General features: G+C 42.0%; 2 protein-coding genes and 1 long non-coding RNA gene across 12 annotated transcripts in view; 2 read left to right on the plus strand and 1 right to left on the minus strand.

The window, feature by feature from the left end:
- Nucleotides 1-10,529, minus strand: EAF1 (ELL associated factor 1). The gene is made up of 6 exons (XM_008153307.3): nucleotides 10,160-10,529; nucleotides 8,169-8,263; nucleotides 5,595-5,731; nucleotides 3,215-3,405; nucleotides 1,417-1,650; nucleotides 1-202 (listed from the first exon to the last, which is right to left on the minus strand). The coding sequence occupies exons 1-6, from the start codon at nucleotides 10,524-10,526 to the stop codon at nucleotides 156-158; spliced, it is 1,071 nt and encodes a 356-aa protein (XP_008151529.1). The 5' UTR covers nucleotides 10,527-10,529; the 3' UTR covers nucleotides 1-155.
- On the plus strand, nucleotides 2,944-5,843 carry LOC129152120 (uncharacterized). Its single transcript, XR_008558837.1, has 3 exons — nucleotides 2,944-3,056; nucleotides 4,857-5,038; nucleotides 5,802-5,843. It is a non-coding gene; the product is annotated as an uncharacterized LOC129152120 (long non-coding RNA).
- Nucleotides 10,415-22,507, plus strand: part of METTL6 (methyltransferase 6, methylcytidine) — a 17,644-nt gene continuing 5,551 nt past the window's right edge. The window contains exons 1-7 of one of the 10 annotated variants that reach the window (XR_008558836.1): nucleotides 10,697-10,917; nucleotides 11,439-11,804; nucleotides 12,668-12,799; nucleotides 14,668-14,838; nucleotides 18,096-18,193; nucleotides 19,133-19,164; nucleotides 19,689-19,736. Coding sequence is in view for 9 of the 10 variants with exons in the window: in XM_054729390.1 (XP_054585365.1) it covers nucleotides 10,807-10,917; nucleotides 11,439-11,804; nucleotides 12,668-12,799; nucleotides 14,668-14,838; nucleotides 19,689-19,830; nucleotides 21,034-21,215 (1,104 nt within the window). In the remaining variant the exon portion in view is untranslated. The other 9 variants (XM_054729395.1, XM_008153298.3, XM_054729392.1 and 6 more) reach the window with 9 other exon arrangements.

Consider the following 22,507-nt stretch of genomic DNA (forward strand, 5'->3'; position numbering starts at 1 on the left):
TTAAAGTCTTGAATATCTGAGAGCTTTAGAGCCTCGAATTCCTACTACAGTCACTGATCCACAGCATTTTTCTCTTGTCAATGGATTCCATGCAAAAGTAGCCCGGTCTTGCAGTATATTTGTGCACCAAAAAGTTGATTTAGAAAGATTCAGCTCTAGTCATCACTGTCACTCCCAGATTCACTCAACTGCAAGTCATTTCCTATAAAAAGAAAACAGAATCAAACCAAAAGTACATAATTTAAAAATGACTTTCCCACAATTCTTTGGTTGACTGCCTTTGCTATCCCACTACAGCAAAGCAAAGCCAAATTCGATTTAGCTCAGTGACAAAACAGGTGCAGTCAACATTTTGAAAGAGATGTTATTTGTGGTATCTGCAAAATAATTCTGCTTACTGAGATAACAGGGGAGGAGTAGGCTAGACATAGGCTTTTAAATGTGTTAATAAATAGTAAGAAAATGTTGTATTTCTAAATAACTGACTCACTGTCTAGAATTTTTCACATTAAGTTGCTTTATAAAAGCTAATAGCAAGTTAGGTTTCCCACTAAGGAAGTGGGACACTTTTTATACCTATAACATGCTAATCCAGTTCCCCTCTGGTACACCTCTGTCCAGGATATTCATGTTCCTTTAAACCTGAAACCTTAACTAATGAGTGTTGTAAAGCCTCATATTTGTGTTTGGTGTGCAGAATTTAGATTTATATAAGCACTCAACATTTCCATCTAATAAGAGAATAACAGGTGCCCAGTTGATACTGATTGGATTACAACAAAAGTGAACTTCTATGTTTCTGGACTGCTAATCTTTAAGCCATCTCTCCTCCAAGTTTGTTCTGAGGACCGTGGTCCTTCTTTTTCTAACTACACACCTAAGGTCAGATTTTTTTCACATACTTCAATCTACACAACTAATGGCAACTAAGTGGATGCAGCCATCTTTCTACTAAGACATTAAAGAGATTTGCAATAATTTTTTAAATATATTTTTATTGATTTCAGAGAGGAAGGGAGAGGGAGAGATAGAAACATCAATGATCAGAGAGAATCATTGATTGGCTGCCTCCTACTGGGGATTGAACCCACAACCCGGGCATGTGCCCTTGACCAGAATCAAACCCACGACCCTTTAGTCCTCAGGCAAATGGTCTATCCACTGAGCCAAATCGTCTAGGGCAGATTTGCAAAATTTTAAAGCAATGTTACCTTCTTACTAAATATTTTTTTATTTAGTACTTCTTTTTTTACTATTTGATAATTTATTCCTTTCTGTTCCAAATTATCTTTGTCAGGATCCTTTCTTATACCTTAAATATCTCCAGGATTACAGATTCTGACCTAAGATAAACAGAAGCTGCATCTCTGGCCTGACATGCCACCTTCCCAGCCAGAAAAGGGAAAGCACACTTACTGAGGGTGTTCATGAGCTGGTTGCTCCCCTGTGGCCGGCTGGTTCCGTTGACAAGGGCCGGCCTGCTGTTGTAGGGCTGCTGGTGTGCAGGCTGGGGAGGAGAGGTAGGGCCGTTGTCCTCGCCTCCGCTGCTGGAGCTGTCGTCATCGCTCCCCGAGGAGCTCTCAGAGTCTGAGGAGCTGCTCCCACTGCTGCTGCTCATCTGCTCAATAATGTCCACTTCAGCCCTCAGCTCTAGAATAAAACGGCACAAGTGGTCAACACAACCACCATTCTTAAGGCAGCACATTGAGTCTTCTGTAAATAGTAAACCGGCAAAACCAACAGCAATGAGGAGTAACTTAAACGAACTCCTGCATCTCAATTCCTTAAAAATGTACAAAATGATCTAAACAAAAATACTTAACCTGGCTTCAGAGAGACAATGGAAACATTAAATTCACCCCAAATAACCAAAAAGCAAACTGCTTCAGGATGATGACTGTTCTATTTTGTCTTTATCTACTAAGAAAAAAAATTGTGAATTATTTAATTAAACACCAAATAAGAGCCTCCTGTACACCCCTTATGCTAAGGGATTGAAAAATATTTAACTAGGAATTGGAAGGTCTGAGTGCTTGTTTTGGATCTAACCAGCAGGGAGACCCAAGTGGAAGCCAATGAATTTTCCAAGAGACTCTGGAAAAATGCAGGGCCAGAACAGACAAGATCTGGGGTGATTTCCAGTTTTCATGTCCCACGAATAAATGGAAGCTTGCAGGAGGAACCACGGTGACTGAAGACACATGGTGGAACATTCCTCCTCTGCCCTCTTTCTGTATTTGACTGGCAGTCCTGCCTGTCAGGTACTGCATTTTTTACAGATGTAAAGCAGGGAAGGAAAAACATGTTTTACCCAACATGTCAATGTCCCTGAATATATTAAGGATATATAATAGATTTTCCTGTCCAAACATACCATGTGGCCTTTAATGGCTATGGTTCCTTTAAGAATAACTGGGAACAATTCCTGTTCAACTAAAGTGAAAACTTCCATAAATGACATTCCAATATTCATGAGGGGAAAAAAATCAAGTGGCTTAACAACTGTGCACCATGCAAAGACTGATTTTGTTTTGCTAAAAGAGAGCTCCTCTATAAGGTGGAAAAGGCAAGCCTCCAAGGACAACTCTATCTTTCCCTGTTCACTACTGTTATCTATTTAATTTAGTTTCATAAAATATCCCACTTACTCTCATAACTTCCCAGGAGTCTGAACAACTAATAGGATCCATTGCATAGAAGAGAAAGCAAGGTAAGCAAGCTTCTTTCTCGGGTATGTAATGGAGAGCGCCTCACCAGACCCCTAAGTCTTTTTAGGCCACTGTCCATTTCCAAGGTCCTCATGGCACTTGCATATGTAAAACTGATTTTAGTAGAAAGTATTGGTCACGGTAATTTTAATGTCCTTCTAAGCTAGATACTATACTAACACGGGCACACCTTGTTTTCACCCCTAGCACCTTGGAATTTTCTTCTTCTAAAGCCTTGAAGGTGTGCCATAGGTCCTTTGCTTGTTTAAATCCTGGGCCTCGCAGCAGAATGCTGCGAAGACAGCCGCAACTCAAGTCTCTCTGCCTGGACGCCCCCTGTCAAATAAGGTGAGAAAGCCCCCACCCTCATCACTCTGGAATAGTGAACTCTATCAATGGCAGAGAATGCCCACGCCATCATGTCAATACGGCAGCCTGTGCTCTCCACAGAAACATCACCATACTACTCCAAGTTGCTACTGTGCCTCCAAAAAAATGCCCTCTACCTCTTTTGATGTCATCCAGCTGAGGTTCAGGTGAAGGGTTATCTTTCAAGGGAGAAGTTTTGGGTCCAACTGGAGGCTTTGTTGGAGCTCTGAATGGCATAGGTGGTGGGGGCGGTGGCGGCTGTGATGGCTGTGGGGGGCGAGTGGGCTGCTGTTCCATTCGGGCTTGGATTTTACTGCTCCCCTCAGCCCTGAAATTAGATACAGACATTAAATCAGAGGGACAAAGCCAGGGGTTCTCAAATTTGTCCAGGTGGCTGACCACCTAGAAGTCTCTACAGAATTCCATGCTTTTTAGATTGCTGCAAAATATTGCTGTTTATAATTTTATCACATGAACTAATCATTCAAAAACCATCTATTGTATTCTAGTACTGCATTATGCACCAGACATAGAGATGAATACAATAGACCCACTACCCTCAAGGAATTCACGTTTTATAGCAAGCAGATAAAACAGATATGAAACTACAATGTGATTGTAAGAACCCATTTTTTTAAATGCATTTTTTATTGATTTCAGAGATAAAGGGAGAGGGAGAGAGAGATAGAAACATCAATTATGAGAGAGAAACACTGATTGGATGCATCCTGCACGCCCCCTACTGGGGATCAAGCCCACAACCTGGGCATATGCCCTTGACCAGAATTGAACCCGGGACCCTTCAGTCTGCAGGCCAACACTATCCACTAAGCCAAACCAGCTAGGGCAAGAACCCATCTATATATATAAAACCCTAATATGCAAATAGACCAAACAGCAGAACAACCAAACAAATGGTCACTATGACATGTGCTGACCATCAGGGGGCATGTGCAGAACATGGCAGGCGTCAGCAGCAGGCAAGCAGGGGTGCCAGACCAATGTGGGGCACCGGTCGCTGTCATCGGGGTGAGCCTCTGATGGTTACTAAAAATTCTTTGCTCTCGCGTGCCACGGTCCTGGCGCTTGCACCTGCTGCCTGCACCAGCCCTGTTCACACCCGCTGCTGGCACCCAGTGCCGGCCCCGATTGCTTGGTGCCGTCAGCGGGTGCGAGTGGCAGCTGCTGGCCCTGGTCACCTCTGAGGGCTTCTTCACCTCCCCCTGCTCCTGAGGGGCGATCGGGGCAGCAGCTGGTGCTTGCACCTGCTGAAAGCACCGGCCCCAATCGCTCTGCGCCATCAGCGCTTGGGAGCAGTGGCAGCATGAGTGGGGCTGCTGGCTGACGGGACTGGGGGCCACAGCGGGAGGGGCAGGGGCACAGAGGATGGGCCGAGACCCGCCCCTGTGCCCACTGCAGCCTCGTGGCCCACAGTTCCTTTCAAGGTGCACAAATTTGTGCACTGGGCCCCTAGTTTTAATAGAAAACATAACTGTTTGATTTGTAAACACTATAAAGTGATAATCATAAGTGTATGAGTTATTAAATAAAACTAGCTCTTGAAATATTTGCAAATTTTTCCAGTATCTATGTACTGCTTACTCATTTTGTCACCTACCAACTCTAGCTGGCAGACAAGCTAAGTATTCCACCCCAAACTGAGAAAATTCTGTCCATTAACAATTTCTTTTGTAAATGGACTAGCCTAGCACTTTTCAAACTTTAGTGTGCACGCAACCATCTAGGGGTCTCACTGAAACGTTGATTCTTACTTATCAGGTCCTGAAATTCTGCACTTTCAGCGAGTATCCAAGTGACAAATGCTGCTAGTCCTCAGATGACACTGAATAGTGAGAGAAATGCTCACAACCACATTGGAGGAGTAACAGCGACACCTGGTTCGTGGAGGCAATTAGTACACATACACTGAGCAGCTCTGCAGCACAGTGCACCAGCCTCAGGTAATTCAATCTCACTTATCCTCGGTCTCTTCGTCTGTGTGTATGTGGTTTTTAAGGATAATAACACCTTTCTAACAATTACTTACAGAGGAAAAAAGATAATGCCATAAATTAACTAGCATAGTTCGCGGCATGCAATAACCCCTTAATAAATGGCAGCTACTCTTTATTATTTGTGAAACAAGTAAAGAAAATGAATGTTTTCACACTAATAAAGAACATCTATTATTCAATTATCCTTTCATAATTATAAATATATAAATTTAAGTTTTAGCCCTTAAGTGGTACTGTTTCAAAAATCATGAGATTAATAAAATCAACTTATAAAATATACCTCTTTACTCAATGGCTTTCACCTTGCAGATTTTAAAAGCATTATTTCTTTCTACTACATTTGAGGAAAAGATATTTTATGGATTTGTCTGAGAAGACATAGGTGGAGTTATTGAGATTATCGATAGGAGACTGAATACCCAGATACTCACAATCTTATAAATAACCAAACAGATAATACAAATGCAAACTCACATCACTCTGTATCTGGTTAGTCACATACCTTGTTTTCTTGACCTGAATGCTGCTACTGAGTTTCTCCAGCACATATTCACCAGTGTCATGATTAATAATAAGCACACAGTCTTTCTGATAAGGCCGTTTGTTCCCCTTGAACACAGTCATTGGGGGTGTGGATCCCTATATGGCACAAAATGTATATGATCAAAACTAAACACACCAGTTACAAATATAAAAAATAAATTTACAGGTGACTCTACCTCATCAAATCTTCTATCAGAGACTCAAAAAGAACTCCTGGTTTCCCAGGTAAAAATAAAAGGTAAATAATATAGCAAGGACCCGTGACTGTAACTGGTTCTAAGTAATCAAGAAAGGTAATATAAATTTTTTAAATTACTGTATGTACATTGTTCTAGGGATTCGGGAAATGTTACAAATAATAGTAAAGTGTGAAACGGGGGGAAAAAAATTAACTATTACTTGTATTACACTGAGAAGAGCTAGTGAGAGATCTCTAATATTGCCTCATAATTGGAGAGTTCATGGCTTCCCTGTCATGCCAAGTAACCAGCAGAGCATCTCAAAGGGCAGCCCATTTTTCTGGTTAGCTCAGAGTAAGTACATCATGCCACTCACCTGCCTAGGCCCTTTGATCACTACCCCATTGCTCTGAGGTCAAGTAATTAAATCTTTAAACCACCTAGCTCTTCAGCCTCATCAGCACCACTCACCCATGGGCTATGCACACTCAGAGCAGAGGACAGCTGGCATTCCCTGAGATCCTGTCTTTTTTATTCTATGACTTTAACAAGGCTTCTGCCTGCAACACCTGCCTCTTCCTCTCTTTCAATTACTCAAACTTCAGATCTACTCAAAGGTCTTTCTTAGAGAGAAACCTACCCTGATTTTCTAAAATAAGCATATGTTTTCTTATATTTAATCCCATACCATAAACTCCACAGGCCAAAAAATGTGCTTGTTTTATTCAAGACTGTATTCTCAGTGTCTAGTAATGGACCAGCACACAGTAGGTACTCAATTAATATTTGCCAAATATAGAGCTTAATCCTTTGTACAGAATCAAAACCTGTTTGGCTCCTCACTCATATAATAAAAACTTAAAAGAGTAGGACGGACCTTAGGAACCATTTATCTAACACCTTCATTTTATATTTGGAAAAGTATGCTCAAAAAGGAGAGGATGTAACCTGCCAAAGGCAACAAGCAATGAAACAGCAGTTTGAACTGGCACAAACTTTCCCAGGTCTCCCTGCCCAGAGTCTTTTCCTTGTCACTGGTGAGCAAGAACTAATTTGTTCTAGGGCAGGGCTGTGACATGCAATGACACATGTTCACTAAAAGTATTTTGTGTAATCCTTCAGACTTTGTGATCAGAATGCTGCCTTGGGCAAGGCTTCATAAAAGCCTCTCTCTTTCTGCAAGGATTCTCAATTCAGCTTTTAACTGAGCTCCTCATCTCTCAATTAGCTGAATGCTCTGAACTTCTGGTTCTTGCCTGAAACTATCAGCCTACACATCACCCCATATATCCTATGTAATAAAAACCTAATATGCTAAGTGTCCGGTCATCCCATTGACCATTCAACCAATCAAAGCGTAATATGCTAAGGCCGCTCAACCGCTCACTATGATGTGCACTGACCACCAGGGGGCAGACGCTCCAACCAGTAGGTTAGCTTGCTGCTGGGTTCTGGCCAATCGGATCTAAGTGAGATGGGCTGGACATGCCCTGGAGCCCTCCTGCTGTACCTCCTCGGCTGGACACCCTTCCATCCCTCCCCAGCCCCGATTGTGCACTGTGGGGTCCCTCGGCCTGGCCTGAGCCCTCTCACAATCCGGGACCCCTCGGGGGATGTTGAAGAGATGGTTTCAGCCTGACAGTGGAACGACCAGTCACTATGATGCGCACTGACCACCAAAGGGCAGATGCTCAACGCAGGAGCTTCCCCCTGGTGGTCAGTGTGCTCCCACAGGGGGAGCGCTGCTCAGCCAGAAGCTGGGCTCATGGCTTGAGCTGGCGAGTGCAGCAGCGGTGGCAGGAGCCTCTCCCACCTCCACGGCAATGCTAAGGATGTCCGACTCCTGGCTTAGGCCCACCCATCAGTCGGACATCCCCCAAGGGCTCTGGGACTGCCAGAGGGCACAGGCCAGGCTGAGGGGGGAGGGGGACCCCCGCCCTGAGTGCACAAATTTTGTGCACCGGGCCTCTAGTATTACATGAAATATGTAAGTCCTGCTCCTGCCCACCTTGACTCCTGGCTTGGCAGCTCCACTCTCCTAAACTGGTGTTGCTGTACATTAACGTGGAACCTATGGCTTTTCTCTGTGGAGCTGCTTGGGGAAAAGCTATGCATGACTAAAAGAGGTGCTAGATATCCAGGTAGGGTTTTTGTCTACTCTGCAGTAAAAGGGAGCCTGGGTAAAATGACAAAAAATCATTTTTAATCAAGCACCTGGGATGGATGCATTCTACTCAAACCCATACCCCAAATTTCTTTTTTCCTTATGCTGACATTTTTAAACAGTAGGTAATTCAAATTGTAATAATGTAAAATAGGAGAATTCATTTAAAACAACAACGGAATAAACTTACAGGGATATGTGGCAGTGTAATTGTGACTTCATCTCCTTTGCCAACCTGAAGCTCTCCTTCACAGGAGGTATCTATAGATGCTGGCTTAAAATCATCTAAAGGGAAAGGAAAAAAAAAAAAAGCATTTATCCATCAGGTTACTTACACTAAGGGTTTTCTAGGCATTCTCATTTAAGAATTATTCAGATAAATGGAATATACAAAGAGTTTAGAATATTAAAAAAAACTATTTGTGAAAAACTTCTAATATACAAAAGCAAAGAGAACAGTGCAATAAACCTCTGTGTGCCATCATTATTCAGCCTCAGTGATTACCAACTCTGGACAATCATGTTTCATCGATTCCTCTACATACTTTTCCTTCCACCCCGACTGGATTATTTTGAAGAGGAAAAAAAAAAGCTAGAATTTATGTGCCATTTTATCAAGCACAGATATTCCCTTCTCCCCAGTGACAGATGAAAATGAATGCTTATTATCATTATAAAGCACTTCGTTAGGTTGTTGTGAGGATCAATAGCAACAACATATTAAGATTCTGTGATTGTAAAACCCTATGTGGAATAGGGTTTTATAAGCTGCATCATATAAGCTGATTTCATTTTGCATAGGAACTGTCAAAATTATGATTTGCCACACTCAAGTTCCATAGCTTTAACATAGATACTCCTGCAGATGTTCGGAGTTGACAGCTGAACTTGATCTCTAAAGGTTAATCCTGCCCGTACTTCTGAATTGCAACTGCAGTACAACAAAAAGGCATCTTACTCCATTTTAACACACGCCTGCCTCAAACTGCAGGCCAGGTGCATGTGAGAAGTGTCTCATTTACATTCACATTGCCCTTCACTCTACTAAAACAACTTAGTAGACTGCTCAAGAGATGATGGTCTTATCACATTCCCAATATCCTCCCTCTGAGAGAGCTGCTCTGCTGTCAGCAGTTAGCATAGCAATGGCCTGCAAGTGACCACACAAAGATAGAACTTCATTATCTGACACACCCTTTTCCTATGTGTTGAGTCACATCCATTAGCTCCTTAGACAAAAACAAGTCTTAACCAGCACTAGCATTACGAGACAGGAAACCAGGAGCTCGTGAATCATAGAGGGATGCTCAGTCAAGCCAATTACTTAAAAGCCAAATCTTTATCCAGGACATGGGAAAGAGTGGGAGTGCCCTCCCTCCACAGAGTGAGGATGAAAAGGATGGTCCAGCATAATGACTATTTCGACATTCTCTAGGCCTGCTGTCTTCTGCTTCCAAGCATAGATCAAGTTTTAACTTATTCCAGGCTCACACATCCTAATTTTATTCTTCACCTACAAGGGACTTGATCCTGAGTTAAAGTCAGGAAAGTATAAGTGACCTCAAAAGACATCAATGTCAAAGAAGGTGCGGATAGCTGGAGGAGGAAGACACTGAATAGGGCGCAGAGAGGAGGCGCATTAGCAAGAGGGAATGAAGCGCAGTGTCTCAGGGCGCCCAGAGCAAAGACGGACGAGGGGAGAAAGCCGAGGAAAACGGGGAAAAAGGGAATGAAACAGGAGGGAGTGGGAGGCTCATGAGCAAACAGAAGAGTCCTTTAAACGTGGAGAACTCGGGTGGGTAATCAGAAAGGGGGGATGGATTAGAGGAAGAGCTGGAGTCTGATGTGGGGTCACAGCCTTTCGGTAGTAAAGAGGGGGAGGTCTGGCATAAAGGAAGGGCTGGCTGGAGCGATGAAAAGAGAAAGGGGTCAATGCACTTCGGAAGAAGCGTTTGGGGCCACGAGACAGAAGAATAGTTGGGAGTGACGAAGGGTTTGGTTTGGGAAGGGTTAGCTGGTGAGGGGCGGGAGGGAGAAGGGAGAAAATCGAGGTCCCGTGGGTTCAGAGGTAAGAGAGAGGAGGGAGCTGACGTAGGCAGGGGGTTCCCCGTATTTTGGAGGCCAAGGTTGGCAAGAGCCGGCCGGAGCGGCCGAAAGGAGCCGTGGGGAGCGCCGACTTACAGCGAATGGTGTGGAAGGAGGCTCGCGGTCGCTTTTCGAAGCTCTCCCCGAGCCGCAGGCAGTGTTCCTCGCGGTCCAGCAGCGGGTTCGCGGTCCCGTTCATGGCCCCGCACGGGCCTCGCGCCCGGACCGGCGCTCTGCCGGTGCGGCCACCGGACGAGCTTCCGGCGCCGGCGTTCTGGAGAGCGGTGCTCCCGGGACACCGCTCCGCAGCGCACCGGGATTCCAATCGGCGCCCACCCGGGGCCGGAAGCAAGTCTCCTCCGCGTCGGGTTGGGGGAAGCCTCTGCGGAAGCAAGGCCACGGGACTTCCGGCGTCGGGGAGGTACTTCCGGGTTCGTAGCGGAAGTGGCGGGGGCGGTGCCATGGCAATAGAATTCCGCCGGGATTCTGAGGTCCTCGACGCTGGTTTGTCCAGGCTCAGGGTTTTTTTTCGCGGCGGCTCCCAAATTCTGTTTCCGAGGCCTGGGCCTGGCTGAGGGCTGAGTGCGCCCGGCCCTACCCCTCCAGGTGAAGCTAGGAACTGATGACGGTGAGCCCAGAGCGCCGCGAGCTAGATCCACGCGGGTCTGACAGCCAGTGTGACCGGCTCTCCGCAGGCCCTAGCGGCCGGGTCCGCCTAGTTTATCTCGAGTCTCACGAGACAGATGGGTTCTCGGAATCCTATGCCACGACTCACTCGGTCTCTTCCTCCCCTTCGTGCCGTGTTGGCGGTGCGAGGGCCTCAGTCCCTGGTTGTGAGAGATCTTGTGAGCGCGGTAAGAGACTCAGGCCCCCCGGGCGTAGCTCTATCTTCCCCGAAAACACGGAGTCTCCGATCCTTGGGAAACGATGATCCCACTTCTGTCTGGCAATTGACCACCCGCATCCAGTCCGGGGAGTTGTTGCGGTTGTTGTTAAGTCACTCCTTAAATTAAGTCACCCCAAAAATTAATGAGTATTTTCTCTCCAGTGTTTCTCAGTCAGTTCTTGGGAGTGTCCTTTTTCTGAACTAAACCGACTTATTTTAAAAGATGAGTTATTCTGGTTTGAGTTAGAGTTCTGTGAATGAGAGAGCCCTGGGCCACTAAATGTAAGCCCTCTGATGGTGGGGACTTTGTCTTGAGCTTCTTTGTGACCTCTCTATGGCAGGCAGGGTTTTGTGTAGAGTCAGCACTAGTAAATGTGTGGTGAATTGAACAGTTTGGTCAAAGATCTGTTCTAGAACCACTAACTCCGCCTCTTAAAGAACTGTTCTGAAACCACTAACCAGAATCTCATTCTTTTTCCTGCAAAATAGGAATGTCACCTGAGCCTTGAACCTGAAGAACCACATCTGAGAAAACCCTGCCTATGTCTGCAGAGTAAGCTTGGATCCGTCACGTTATTCAGGGATGGAGAGTCTTCATCAGTCTTAAATACGTTACCGTCAACTTACGAGATGGCATCTTTGCAAAGGAAGGGGCTGCAAGCAAGGATTCTCAGCTCTGAAGAAGAGGAGAAACTGAAAAGGGACCAAACTTTAGTGTCGGATTTTAAACAACAAAAACTGGAAAAAGAGGCTCAGAAGAACTGGGATCTTTTTTACAAAAGAAATAGTACTAATTTCTTCAAAGATAGACACTGGACCACCAGAGAGTTTGAGGAGCTCAGATCATGTAGGGAGGTAATGCTACACCTTATTTGAACTGTTGTTTCTTTACTTAAAAAAAATTTTAAGTTGATTTTAGAGAGAGGAAGGGAGAGGGAGAAACATCGATCGGTTGCCTCCTGAATATGCCCTGACTGGGAATCTAACCCACTACCTGGGTATGTGCCCTGACGGAATTAAACCTGCCATCTTTCCGTGGACGATGTTCCAACCAAGCCACACCAGCCAGGACTGAGCTGTTCTTCATTTAAAATGTGTATAAAAAGAGTTTTGTTGCATTTTTATGGAAGTGAGGTGCATAATTTATGAAGCCTGTCAGAATATTTTATACCTTAGAAAGAAGTAGACTGGTCTCAAGTAGTTTCAGCAGTTCCTGGGTTGTATAATACATAGGAGAGAGCTTTAGTGGGCATTTTTGTTTCTTTAAAGCTAATCTGAAAGTTGTGAATGTTAAATTCTTACTGAAAAACTTCAGTGACAGATTCATAATGATGATGATCGCTTGACCATGCCCTTTTCTTAAACTTTACATCTGTGATTTAAGCCTTGTAATAGCACTGTGAAGCAGGCGTTAGTGTTAACCCCACTTACTGATGAAATTAGGGCACAAAGCCATTTAACTGATTAGTCCAACGATAGAGAACAGACGTGAGGGGAGAAGTCTAGATTGAGCTGTTAATGCTGTGTTTTCTCCACACCAAACTGCCCAATGTTCGACGACAAATTGAGATGTCAGTATTAGCTTTAGGTTATCGATTTACTTATTTATTGCCTCTGAGGGCAGAGATCTTGTCTTTCGTGTTCTGGACCTCTTAGTTTGGTTTATTTCTTCATTATGCAAATGTAGTGTACTCTAACTTCGGGTTCTCTTTCCTCAGTTTGAAGATCAAAAATTGACTGTGCTTGAAGCTGGTTGTGGGGTTGGGAACTGTTTGTTCCCACTTTTAGAAGATCTGAATATCTTTGCTTATGCCTGTGATTTTTCTCCAAGAGCAGTTGAATATGTCCAGGTTGGTGCACCATCCATGTATTCTCTAATGTTTCTGGTTTTTTAGATTTGTTTAACTTGCCCTTTATACCCATTTGCCCAATTTCTGTTCTCTCCCTGAAGTTGACCAGCTATAATAAAAAATGTAGTTTTCCATTTACATACATATATAATATTTATAGAAAGACAGCTTTATTCAGAAAAGTAGAAAGAAATACCATAACGACACCCATATACGTTTACCAAATTTTTTAAAAATATATTTTTATTGATTTTAGAGAAAGAGAAAGGGAGAGGGATAGAGAGAAACATTGATGAGAGAGAAAGATCGATCGGCTGCCTCCTACTGGGGATGAAACCCACAACCTGGGCCTGTGCCCTGACCAAGAATCGAACTGGGGACCTCTTGGTTCAATCACTGAGCAACACGAGCCAGGCTACGTATACCAAATTTAATGATTGCCAGCATTTTGTCGAATATGTTTTAGACTTTTTTTTGTGTGTGAACTGTTCTAAATTACAGATATTTCGTTCTTAAACATGTTTGCATACATCTTTAATAAGGATTTTCTCTATATGACCACAAAACATATATATAACCAAAATAACTCTAATCCCCTAATGTCATTAATACCCAATCCAGATTCAGATTTCCCCAGATAGTCCCAGGTGTTTTTATAGCTATATTTAATCAAGGACTACATCTTATGTCTCATTATGTACCTTAAATCTCCTTAGCCTAAAACCTTGGTCGGCAAACTTCGGCTCTTTGGCCCCTTGAGTGTGGCTCTTCCACAAAATACCACGGCCTGGGCAAGTCTATTTTGAAGGAGTGGCGTTAGAAGAAGTTTAAGTTTTAAAAATTTGGCTCTCCAAAGAAATTTCAATTGTTGTACTGTTGATATTTGGTTCTGTTGACTAATGAGTTTGCCGACCACTGGCCTAAAACATTCCTACCCTTCCCTTTGACCCTTTTCCGCACTGACATTGAGCTTTTGGAAAATGAGCCATTTTCTGTAATGAGGTCCCACATTCCAAAATGTTTCTTTGTGTCATTATTTAACTTGTTCCTCTTTCCCAGTATCTATTTGTTCTCATTCTCAAACCACATTATGTTAGTACTACACTTCTCCTTCATTATTCTTCATTTTTTAAAGTTGACTTGGCTATTCCTAAAGATTTTCACTTCCAGATTAATCAGATTTACCTTGTCAAGTTTCTAGAAATTTACTAGGATTCAGTAGAGATTTCACTGGATTTGTAAGTGGAATGATAGGTAGAGTTGGCATCTTTTCAATATTGAATCTTTCCATTCAGTAACTGTATATGTCTTTCTATTTATTCAGGTCCTTATTTACATTTAAGCAGAGTTTTATATTTTTCTTTATAACGCGCTTATAAGTATGTTAAACCCAGCAACCAAAGTGCACCAGGAACACAATTGTAGTGAAAAGAACTTAGCTTTATTTAGGTTGCTGCATCAAGGTATACCCAGGAGAACTGTGGGAGCTGGAAAAACTTCTTATAAGTTTAGTTTTATAGTGGATGATTCATTCAAAGGAGGATTAAGGAAGCAGAGACCAGTTTTGGATTATTATCCCTCTGGAAGTATATGCTTCTAAAATGCTCAGTTTTGAATATGTGATAGGCTGTATTCTCTCCTCAATTAAAAAATGATATGCTAAAATGAAATCTTGCCCCTCATATTGAATATCCCATTCTTTAACATGCAAATGGTTCATTACTCAGTTTTACCCATAACGAAGTGATCAGTGATCTCTGTGCAGTAGTATACAAGTGGAAACACGATCTCCTTTTGAGGCTGTATTTTTCTATATGAATCAACATGGATATTGCATTAAAATTCTTTTGTGTTTTTCCTCTCTTTAGCAAAATCCTTTATATGACACAGAAAGATGCAAGGTATTCCAGTGCGATCTAACTAAAGATGACCTTATGGAACATGTGCCCCCCGAGTCTGTGGATGTTGTCATGTTGATATTTGTGCTCTCTGCTGTTCACCCTGATAAGATGCACCTTGTCTTACAAAACATTTACAAGGTTAGTGATTTGGAGTCTGCACTTGTGGGGTTGGACATCTCAGTCTTCTTGCTTACCTTCTCTCTGAGGCTCATGTACCGTCTAGATTCAAGAGCCCCCATTCTCATTAGGTAGGCTGTGTGTGGAAAGGGATTCTGCGTGAAAAAACATCCACCCTAAACTTTGATTTATCTGGTGGCCATCACTGCTCTTCAGAGCTTGGCCAGCCTTGGAGCAAGGATGATTTTTACCTGAGATCTAGGGAGTCCTGCTGTAAAGTGAGAGGAAGTGTGGTTCATTGATCAGGAGCAACAGTCAGGAGTCACAGTGTCTAGAGTCAAAATATGGCTTCCCTATTTAGGTAAGTTCCTTTATTTCTCTGAGCCTCAGTTTTATTACCTGTAGAAATGTTTAGATGATACTTCCTAGATATTGGGATTGGGTGAGAATATATGAAATATGTACTAGTATAAAGTGCTTAGCACGATGTCTAGAACATATTAAGTGTTCTTTAGAAGTCAGCCATTGTTGCTGTTACTGCCGTCATTGCTATTCAAATGGGGAGAACCCAAAGTGCTGTGGCCACCAGGAGGCTACAATACTCAGGAAGTAAAGCTTCACGTGTAAGTCATAGGACTGAAGGTAAACCATCTCATCTCCCTTCCCTGGGCCTCAATTTCCTTGTCTGTAAAACAGGGGTGTGTCTCACTCACAGAGTTATCATGAGATGCAGGTGAGATTATGTGTGAGGGTACTTTGTAAACAAGGCTCTCTTATCTGTACAATCAATTGGTAATGATGTTGATTAATTTAAAAAATCAAAATCAAGAAATTCTAAAAATGTAAATTCTTACTTTAAACATGTTATTGTAACTTAAAATACATTAATATTCATTTGTCACTCTTTAGATGTGGAGCCAAAGCCTTTTCTTTGAGTTTGGGACCATTATCTTTCTTACATGAGCCACACATAAAATAGAGTTTGGTTTCTTTTAAAATGTATCAAGCCATAACCGGTTGGGCTCAGTGGATAGAGCATCAGCCTTCGGACTTAAGGGTCCCAGCTTCGATTCCGGTCAAGGACATGTACCTTGGTTGCGGACACATACCCAGTAGGGAGTGTGCAGGAGGCAGCTGATAGATGTTTCTCTCTCATCGATGTTTCTAACTCTATCCCTCTCCCTTCCTTTTTGTAAAAAAACAATAAAATATATTTAAATAATAATAAAAAAATGGATCAAGAACTTAAAAGCAATTGGAAAGGAATCTGGAACAGAGTCTCTTACATTCTTACCCAGACTTTCACAGTTGACTATCACACACCTAATCAAATAGCAATTTGTTCAGTGCTTATTTATCAAATCTTTCCAAAGTATTCAATGTATTTTTCATAGAAAATAAAAATGCTTTCTATTCACATTTATATTACACTAGAGGCCCGGTGCATGGATAATTATAAATCTAAGTACAACCAGCACAAGCAAGTTTAGGAACAAACACAAGTGACCAATGGTAATTCTGCAGCCAGCTCACCTGGGGGCACTAAAGTACAAGTGCATGATCAAAAGCCTGTAAGCCTCACCTATTCAATGAGTCATGGGCTTCAGTCAGTCTGCTCTACAAGGAGAGGAGAGCATTCAGCAAGTTGAAAGGTAGATGCTAGTTATGACAGCATTTGTGTATGTAGAGCTAGTTGTACATTAAAATTTTACCCTGATTTTAGTTGTTTTAAAAGAGTAGTGAAGTAGAAATTTTAAGACACTAGAAACCTGTTAGTAAATAATTATTTGCACTTAAAACAATATTTTAAAAAAAATTCAGATATTGCCACCTTGGTTTTAGCCATCTGAGGTTTTGTAAGGTTATTTTTTTTCTCCTTAACCTTTCCTTTCCCTGTTCCTGGTATCTGAGCAGATGAGAACCCAGCACATACCAATAAATGGGCATGGAACTTAAGCTGGGTAAACAGGGAAGAGAGGACATTAGGGAAGCGATAGTAGGATCACCTGATTTGAAAGTCCGGGTGAGGGTGAAGGATTATTAAAGACGGGGAACTAGAGAGAGAACTAAAAAGATGGTGGGGATGGTCACAGAATGACCTGGATGGCTTTGAGAATATGGGGAAGTTATACACTTTAGTGCTGACAAAACTTTGGGGCATTATCATGGGAGTGAGTGGGTTAAGCAGGGTGGAGGACAGGATCTTTGAAAGAGAAGCTCAAATCATTAAGAAGCCACCATATTTGGAAGGATAATGCATGTGTGTATTGAATTGACCAGAATTACGAATGGAATAGTATTGAGAATAAGAGAGTAAACCCAAAGATACATTCATCATGAAATGAAGGGATATGGCCATGGAACTAATATACATTGTTATCAGTGAGGGATATGGGTGATATAATCTGATGACAAGAGATTCAGAGCTGGGGGTTTCAGGGAGGAGACGGGAGAATGCACAGAAAGTAGCAATGAGGAGCGAGGGAGGAAACCAGCCAGGTCTCCCAGCCCAGTGGTACAACGGCAGTGGGAGAAAACAGCCATGACTTGAGAGGTTGCAGGGAAAAGTGTCATTGGGACAGTGCGGTTTCTGTGAGCACAACAATGAAGAGAACATTCAGAAGATGTTTCGGATACTGGTGGTTTCACTGATGGAGGCTTCAGGTGTTAGGTAGCAGTTAGGGCAGAATATGGAATATCAGGAACTTTATGGGGCTGAGGGTGCCCACTACCAATACTTCTCATCATTATACAGAGGTCCTAGTCAGTGCAAAAAGACAAGAAAAGATTTGAGGATGAGAAAAAAACAAAACTTACTACTTTCCGATAACATAGTCGTCTAATTAAGAATATATTAAAAGAAAATTTTTAAAAAAGAATATATTAAAAGAATTACAGAAGTTATTGTAAGGTAGATATAATTACTCCAGGATGTTAACACCAGAGAAATTTTAAAAACCACGTAATTTTCAACTGAGAGAAAATCTTTAAGTTGAATTACCTCATTTTTGGAATATAATGGTGAAATAAAAGTAGACCAAATTTGTCATTGGAAGATTTGGATTTTGTTCTACCTGTGCCACCAACTTGCCTTGAAAACTCAGGCAAATCATTTTACTCTGAGCCTAAGTTATTGTAAAGTGGGTATAATAGACCTAACCTACCCACTTCTCGGAGTTATTGGGGGAATAAAAGAACCTAACATTGAGAAATGTCTTGTTTAACTATACAGTGCCATGATTAAAGGAAGCATTAGTATCATAATTATTATTTTACAGACGAGAAAACATATACAGAGGCATGAAATTACTTGCTCAAGGTCATTCAACTAGTTAATGGAAGAACTATGTATGAATCAAGATTTCCAAATTCCTGAGTGAGTGCTTTTTCCACTGTCCCGTGTAACATTCCCTTCTGAAATGGAGAATAAGTCTTTCTCATATGAGCTGATTTTTTTCAGAATTTTTCCCTCTCAATTATTCACATTTTAAAACTTAACATTTTTGACCAAGGTAAGAATGTTTTTATCCAAGAGGTCTTTACTGACAATAGTTAAAATGCATGCTAGTATTGATAAGAAATTACTAAATGAATTTGCTAGCACACTTGAAAGTATTATGGACAATACTTTATATTCTATTCAGTAAGAAGAAGTGCATTGAACTGTCAAATATCTATTATAATAGGTAGTAGATATCATGTCTTACTTGTTGATGTGATGGGTCAGAGTAAGAGTTAATAAAATTAGTGCCCCCTTTGAAGTCCACTCTAATTTGGTAATATTAATGCAGATTGAAAGAATTTTCACATAAAAAGTGTTACAGTGTGTACTACTTTCTTTTCATCCTGAAAGCATATGGCTACTTGCTTTGTAAGATAAGAGCAGTTACACCCACTCCCTGCTGATCATACTTTCCAGTTTTTGAGACATCTGCCCTGTGATGCCTATCTCTGAAAGGCTTTAGTGAGGGTTCCCACTTGGGCCTGACATTGAACCCCTTCCCTACACTCCTGCACTTGCCTGATCCACTCCTCACATTGAGAAGTGCAGCACAGTGTGGGAAGAATGCTCAGTTACTCGTCCCCTCATAGCCCCTCTTTTTTTGTCATTAGTGTCAGTGGCATTGGAATGAAACCTCCCCCCCTCACACACACACACACACACACACAGCTAACAGATGTCTTTTGACCCAAGTGTGGGTCTTGACCCCTCGCACTTAGTAGCTGATGTGTTATCGTAGGCAAATCACTTACCTCTTCTGATGTGTGTTTCCTCATCTCACGTGAGGATAGTAATCATAGTCCTTCCTCTCAGAATTGGGTGAAGATCCAGTGAGACAATGTCAGGTAAGCTGTACAGAGCTGGGCATATATCAGGTATTAGCATGGTGGGGAAGCTGTCCATAGTTGTAGCACAGTGAAACCAGAGCTGAGACTCAGAATGAGGAAAGCCAGCCAGAATCAGTAAAAGCCAAAATGACATATTTTTTAAAAAGCGATAGTTTGACTACAGGGTCATGTGCTAGGAGATGGCTAATAAAATGTTGGAAGAACATGCCTTAATGAGGGTACGACTGTTTCGTTTAATATCTTTAACGTTTTAATTGTGTGACACTGGACCTTCCAGAGCGCTCTTGTAAGTGCTCAGGAGGTGTCCCTTCGTGGGCATCCTGCCAGGTTGGCTGCAGCTTACATTAGCAGGCCCTTTCCCTCCATAGTATGGGGATTTCAGTCTCACCCCTTTCCTGATTATCATAAATGTAAGTTAATTTCATCTCTGAATTAATCAGGTTTTATTTTAGCTTGAATCCATCTCTATAAAGCTTTATTTAGTTCCCCAGAATTATATGCAGCCTGCTTTTGCTTTGTAGGTATTGAAACCAGGCAAAAGTGTCCTGTTTCGTGACTATGGGCTATATGATCACGCCATGCTTAGGTTTAAAGCTGGAAGCAAACTTGGAGAAAACTTTTATGTTAGACAAGATGGAACCAGATCGTATTTTTTTACTGACGGTAAGATTACTGGACTCTGTCTTTATTTGTGTTTACTTGATTGCTTTATCACTGTGTTACTGGTTGGGATGGGGATGGCTGTACTTATTAGCACACATGCCCAAGACCCTGGAACAAGCTCTCTGACACGTGCCCCTTACCTAGAACCTGGGATGACAGACACAGCCCCTGGCTGTGGTGAGCTCACAAGCCTCCTCTGGTGATGGTGTCTAGTTGACCTGGGTTAACGGACAGGCTGGCATGCCACGTGGATATCCTACCAGGAACTGTGCTGGAAAGGGAGGGCCAATCAGGGTCTTCTTCGCTTTGTTCAGTCAAAAATAAAGGAAGCAGGGCAGTATATTGCCTTGTGATTACTCTCCCAGGTCACGGAAAAACATTTTTCTATAAAAGTGATTGGATCTGTATTTAAATGCACAATTTTGCTATAGAGGGGTCCTTAAAAAGGTCATATTTAAATTAAAAACATCCAAACACTAAGTGTTATTTTAGTCTTTTGGGCATTTTGAACATGAGTTTTAAACCTACTTAATAATGGACCATAAGATAAATTACCTTCTTAAGCTCTGTTTTTTACGAACATTTGTATTTCTTGAAATAAAATATTCTCTTGGATTCTAAACAAAAAATGAATGATTACCATTCAAACTGCAGAATCAGAGAAAATGTCTGTTGAAAATTAAAAATGTGTTGTAATGTTATTGTTTCATTTAACATGTAGTGATATGTTATTTGGGTTAAATTTTCCTTTCTGTGGGGTATACCACCACCAGATGATTTCTTTCCCCCACACTGGTCACAGATTTTCCTCCTTCATATTAGGATCGATGAGGTGCTTGATCTAAACAAATTGAACACATGCACACTTTGTATTAATACAGCCAGTTTGGAATTTTGTTCTTTTTACTCAGACTTTTGCATTTGGGGACTCATAATAGGGCAAGGTGGGCATAGTCCAGGTTGTCCTTAAACTTTTTTTCCCTGATTACATTTTTATTGGGGGGGGTTTCTGTTGGGTGTAAGATGAAGAGAAGTAGGAATGTGTTACTTCACAAAACAAAACCTTTAAATTTTCATGTTGAAGTTTTCATTACATTTTAAATATCTGTCTCAGTCCTGCAGCCCTTAGGAGGAGTCCTTACCCCTCCGCACAGCACAGGTAGTGACACTAGCACCGGGCATTGTTGATCTGCTGTCTTACAGAATTCCTGGCTCAGCTCTTTACGGACTCGGGTTATGAAGAAGTGGTGAACGAGTATGTGTTTCGTGAGACGGTGAACAAAAAAGAAGGTCTGTGTGTGCCAAGAGTTTTCCTTCAGAGCAAATTCCGAAAGTCTCTAAAGAACCCAACTCCTGTGACCCTGGGCCTGGGTCACAGGTCCTGACCTTTCTTTCACAAGGTTGACTTTTATGCCTCCCCTTGTAGAGGAATGTTTAATGTCATTCTTTTTATTTTCTATATCTTTGTATTTTAACTTCTTCAATGAGTATGTATAACTTTTGTATTAAAAAGTAAAAAAATAACACAAAAGGAGTGTGTGTGTGTGTGTGTGTGTGTGTGTGTTTGTGAGAGAGAGAGAGAGAGAGAGAGAGAGAGAGAGAGAATGTGTTATAGAAATGCAAAAGCAAATAAAATTGCAAGGCCTGAAAAGTAAAGGAAGTCCTATGATGTAATTTAATCATGTTGTCCAACTGTAGAAGTCCCTGTAGGAAAGCTTAAGGGCCCATTATAACTTAGAGATCTTTGTTATTCTTATGTTACTCATGTGAGTCTGACATGCGCAGCATGTCCAACAACCCCATAGAAAAAATTAGGCCAAACAGAGCAAAATAACACATCCATGTGTATTTTTAGCCTAAAGGTTTGTTCTTTTTTCTTCTCTTTTTCTAGTGTCTCATCTTTGCTCATTTTTCTCCGCTTCAGTTCACTTATGTGTCTCTTCAAGACCAGTGCTCCACAAATGCCACTTAGCTGTGTCTTAAGAACCCACTGTGGCTCCCGGCCTAATTTTTAAAATTTTAATTTATTGATTTTAGAGAGAAAAGGGTCGGGGGGAGACATGGATTTGATGTTCCACTTATTTATGCATTCATTGGTTGATTCTTGTATGTGCCCTGACCAGGGATCAAACCCACAACCTTGGGGTATCAGGACAACACTCTGACCAACTGGAGCTATCTGGCCAGGTCTTCCTACCTAATTCTTAAGGCCTCTATAATTGGGCCAGTCCTTGCCACACTACCCCAAGGGAGAGAAGGGAAGGCCACCACCTCGGCCCTCCTTCTCCCCTCATTTGCCCAATGCAGTTTCTCCAGAAATATGGTAGATGATCTGTCCCACCTCCCTTTTGGGAAATGAGGAAATAGTGGTTAGGAAGTAAATGACTGACATGGCCAAAATTACATAGCTAGTATTTGGTAGAATAGGGGAAAATCCTGAAATGGGTCTGCTGACCTGTTCCCAAACATTCTCATATAATGACTTACTGTATGGAATATAATCCAAGTTCTTTTGGCCTGCTAACTAAAGGTGATCCTGTAAGCCCTTGTGTTTCACTTTTTGGAGGAAGCTGTTTATGAGAGCATTTGTCTTGAGCATATTGACTGGACTATACATGCAGCAATCCAGGGCCTTAAACCCCAACCACATCTGAAGAGGAGGGGTCTCAGTGGGAGG

This window comes from Eptesicus fuscus, chromosome 18 (genome assembly GCF_027574615.1).
Source record: "Eptesicus fuscus isolate TK198812 chromosome 18, DD_ASM_mEF_20220401, whole genome shotgun sequence".
NCBI lineage: Eukaryota > Metazoa > Chordata > Mammalia > Chiroptera > Vespertilionidae > Eptesicus > Eptesicus fuscus.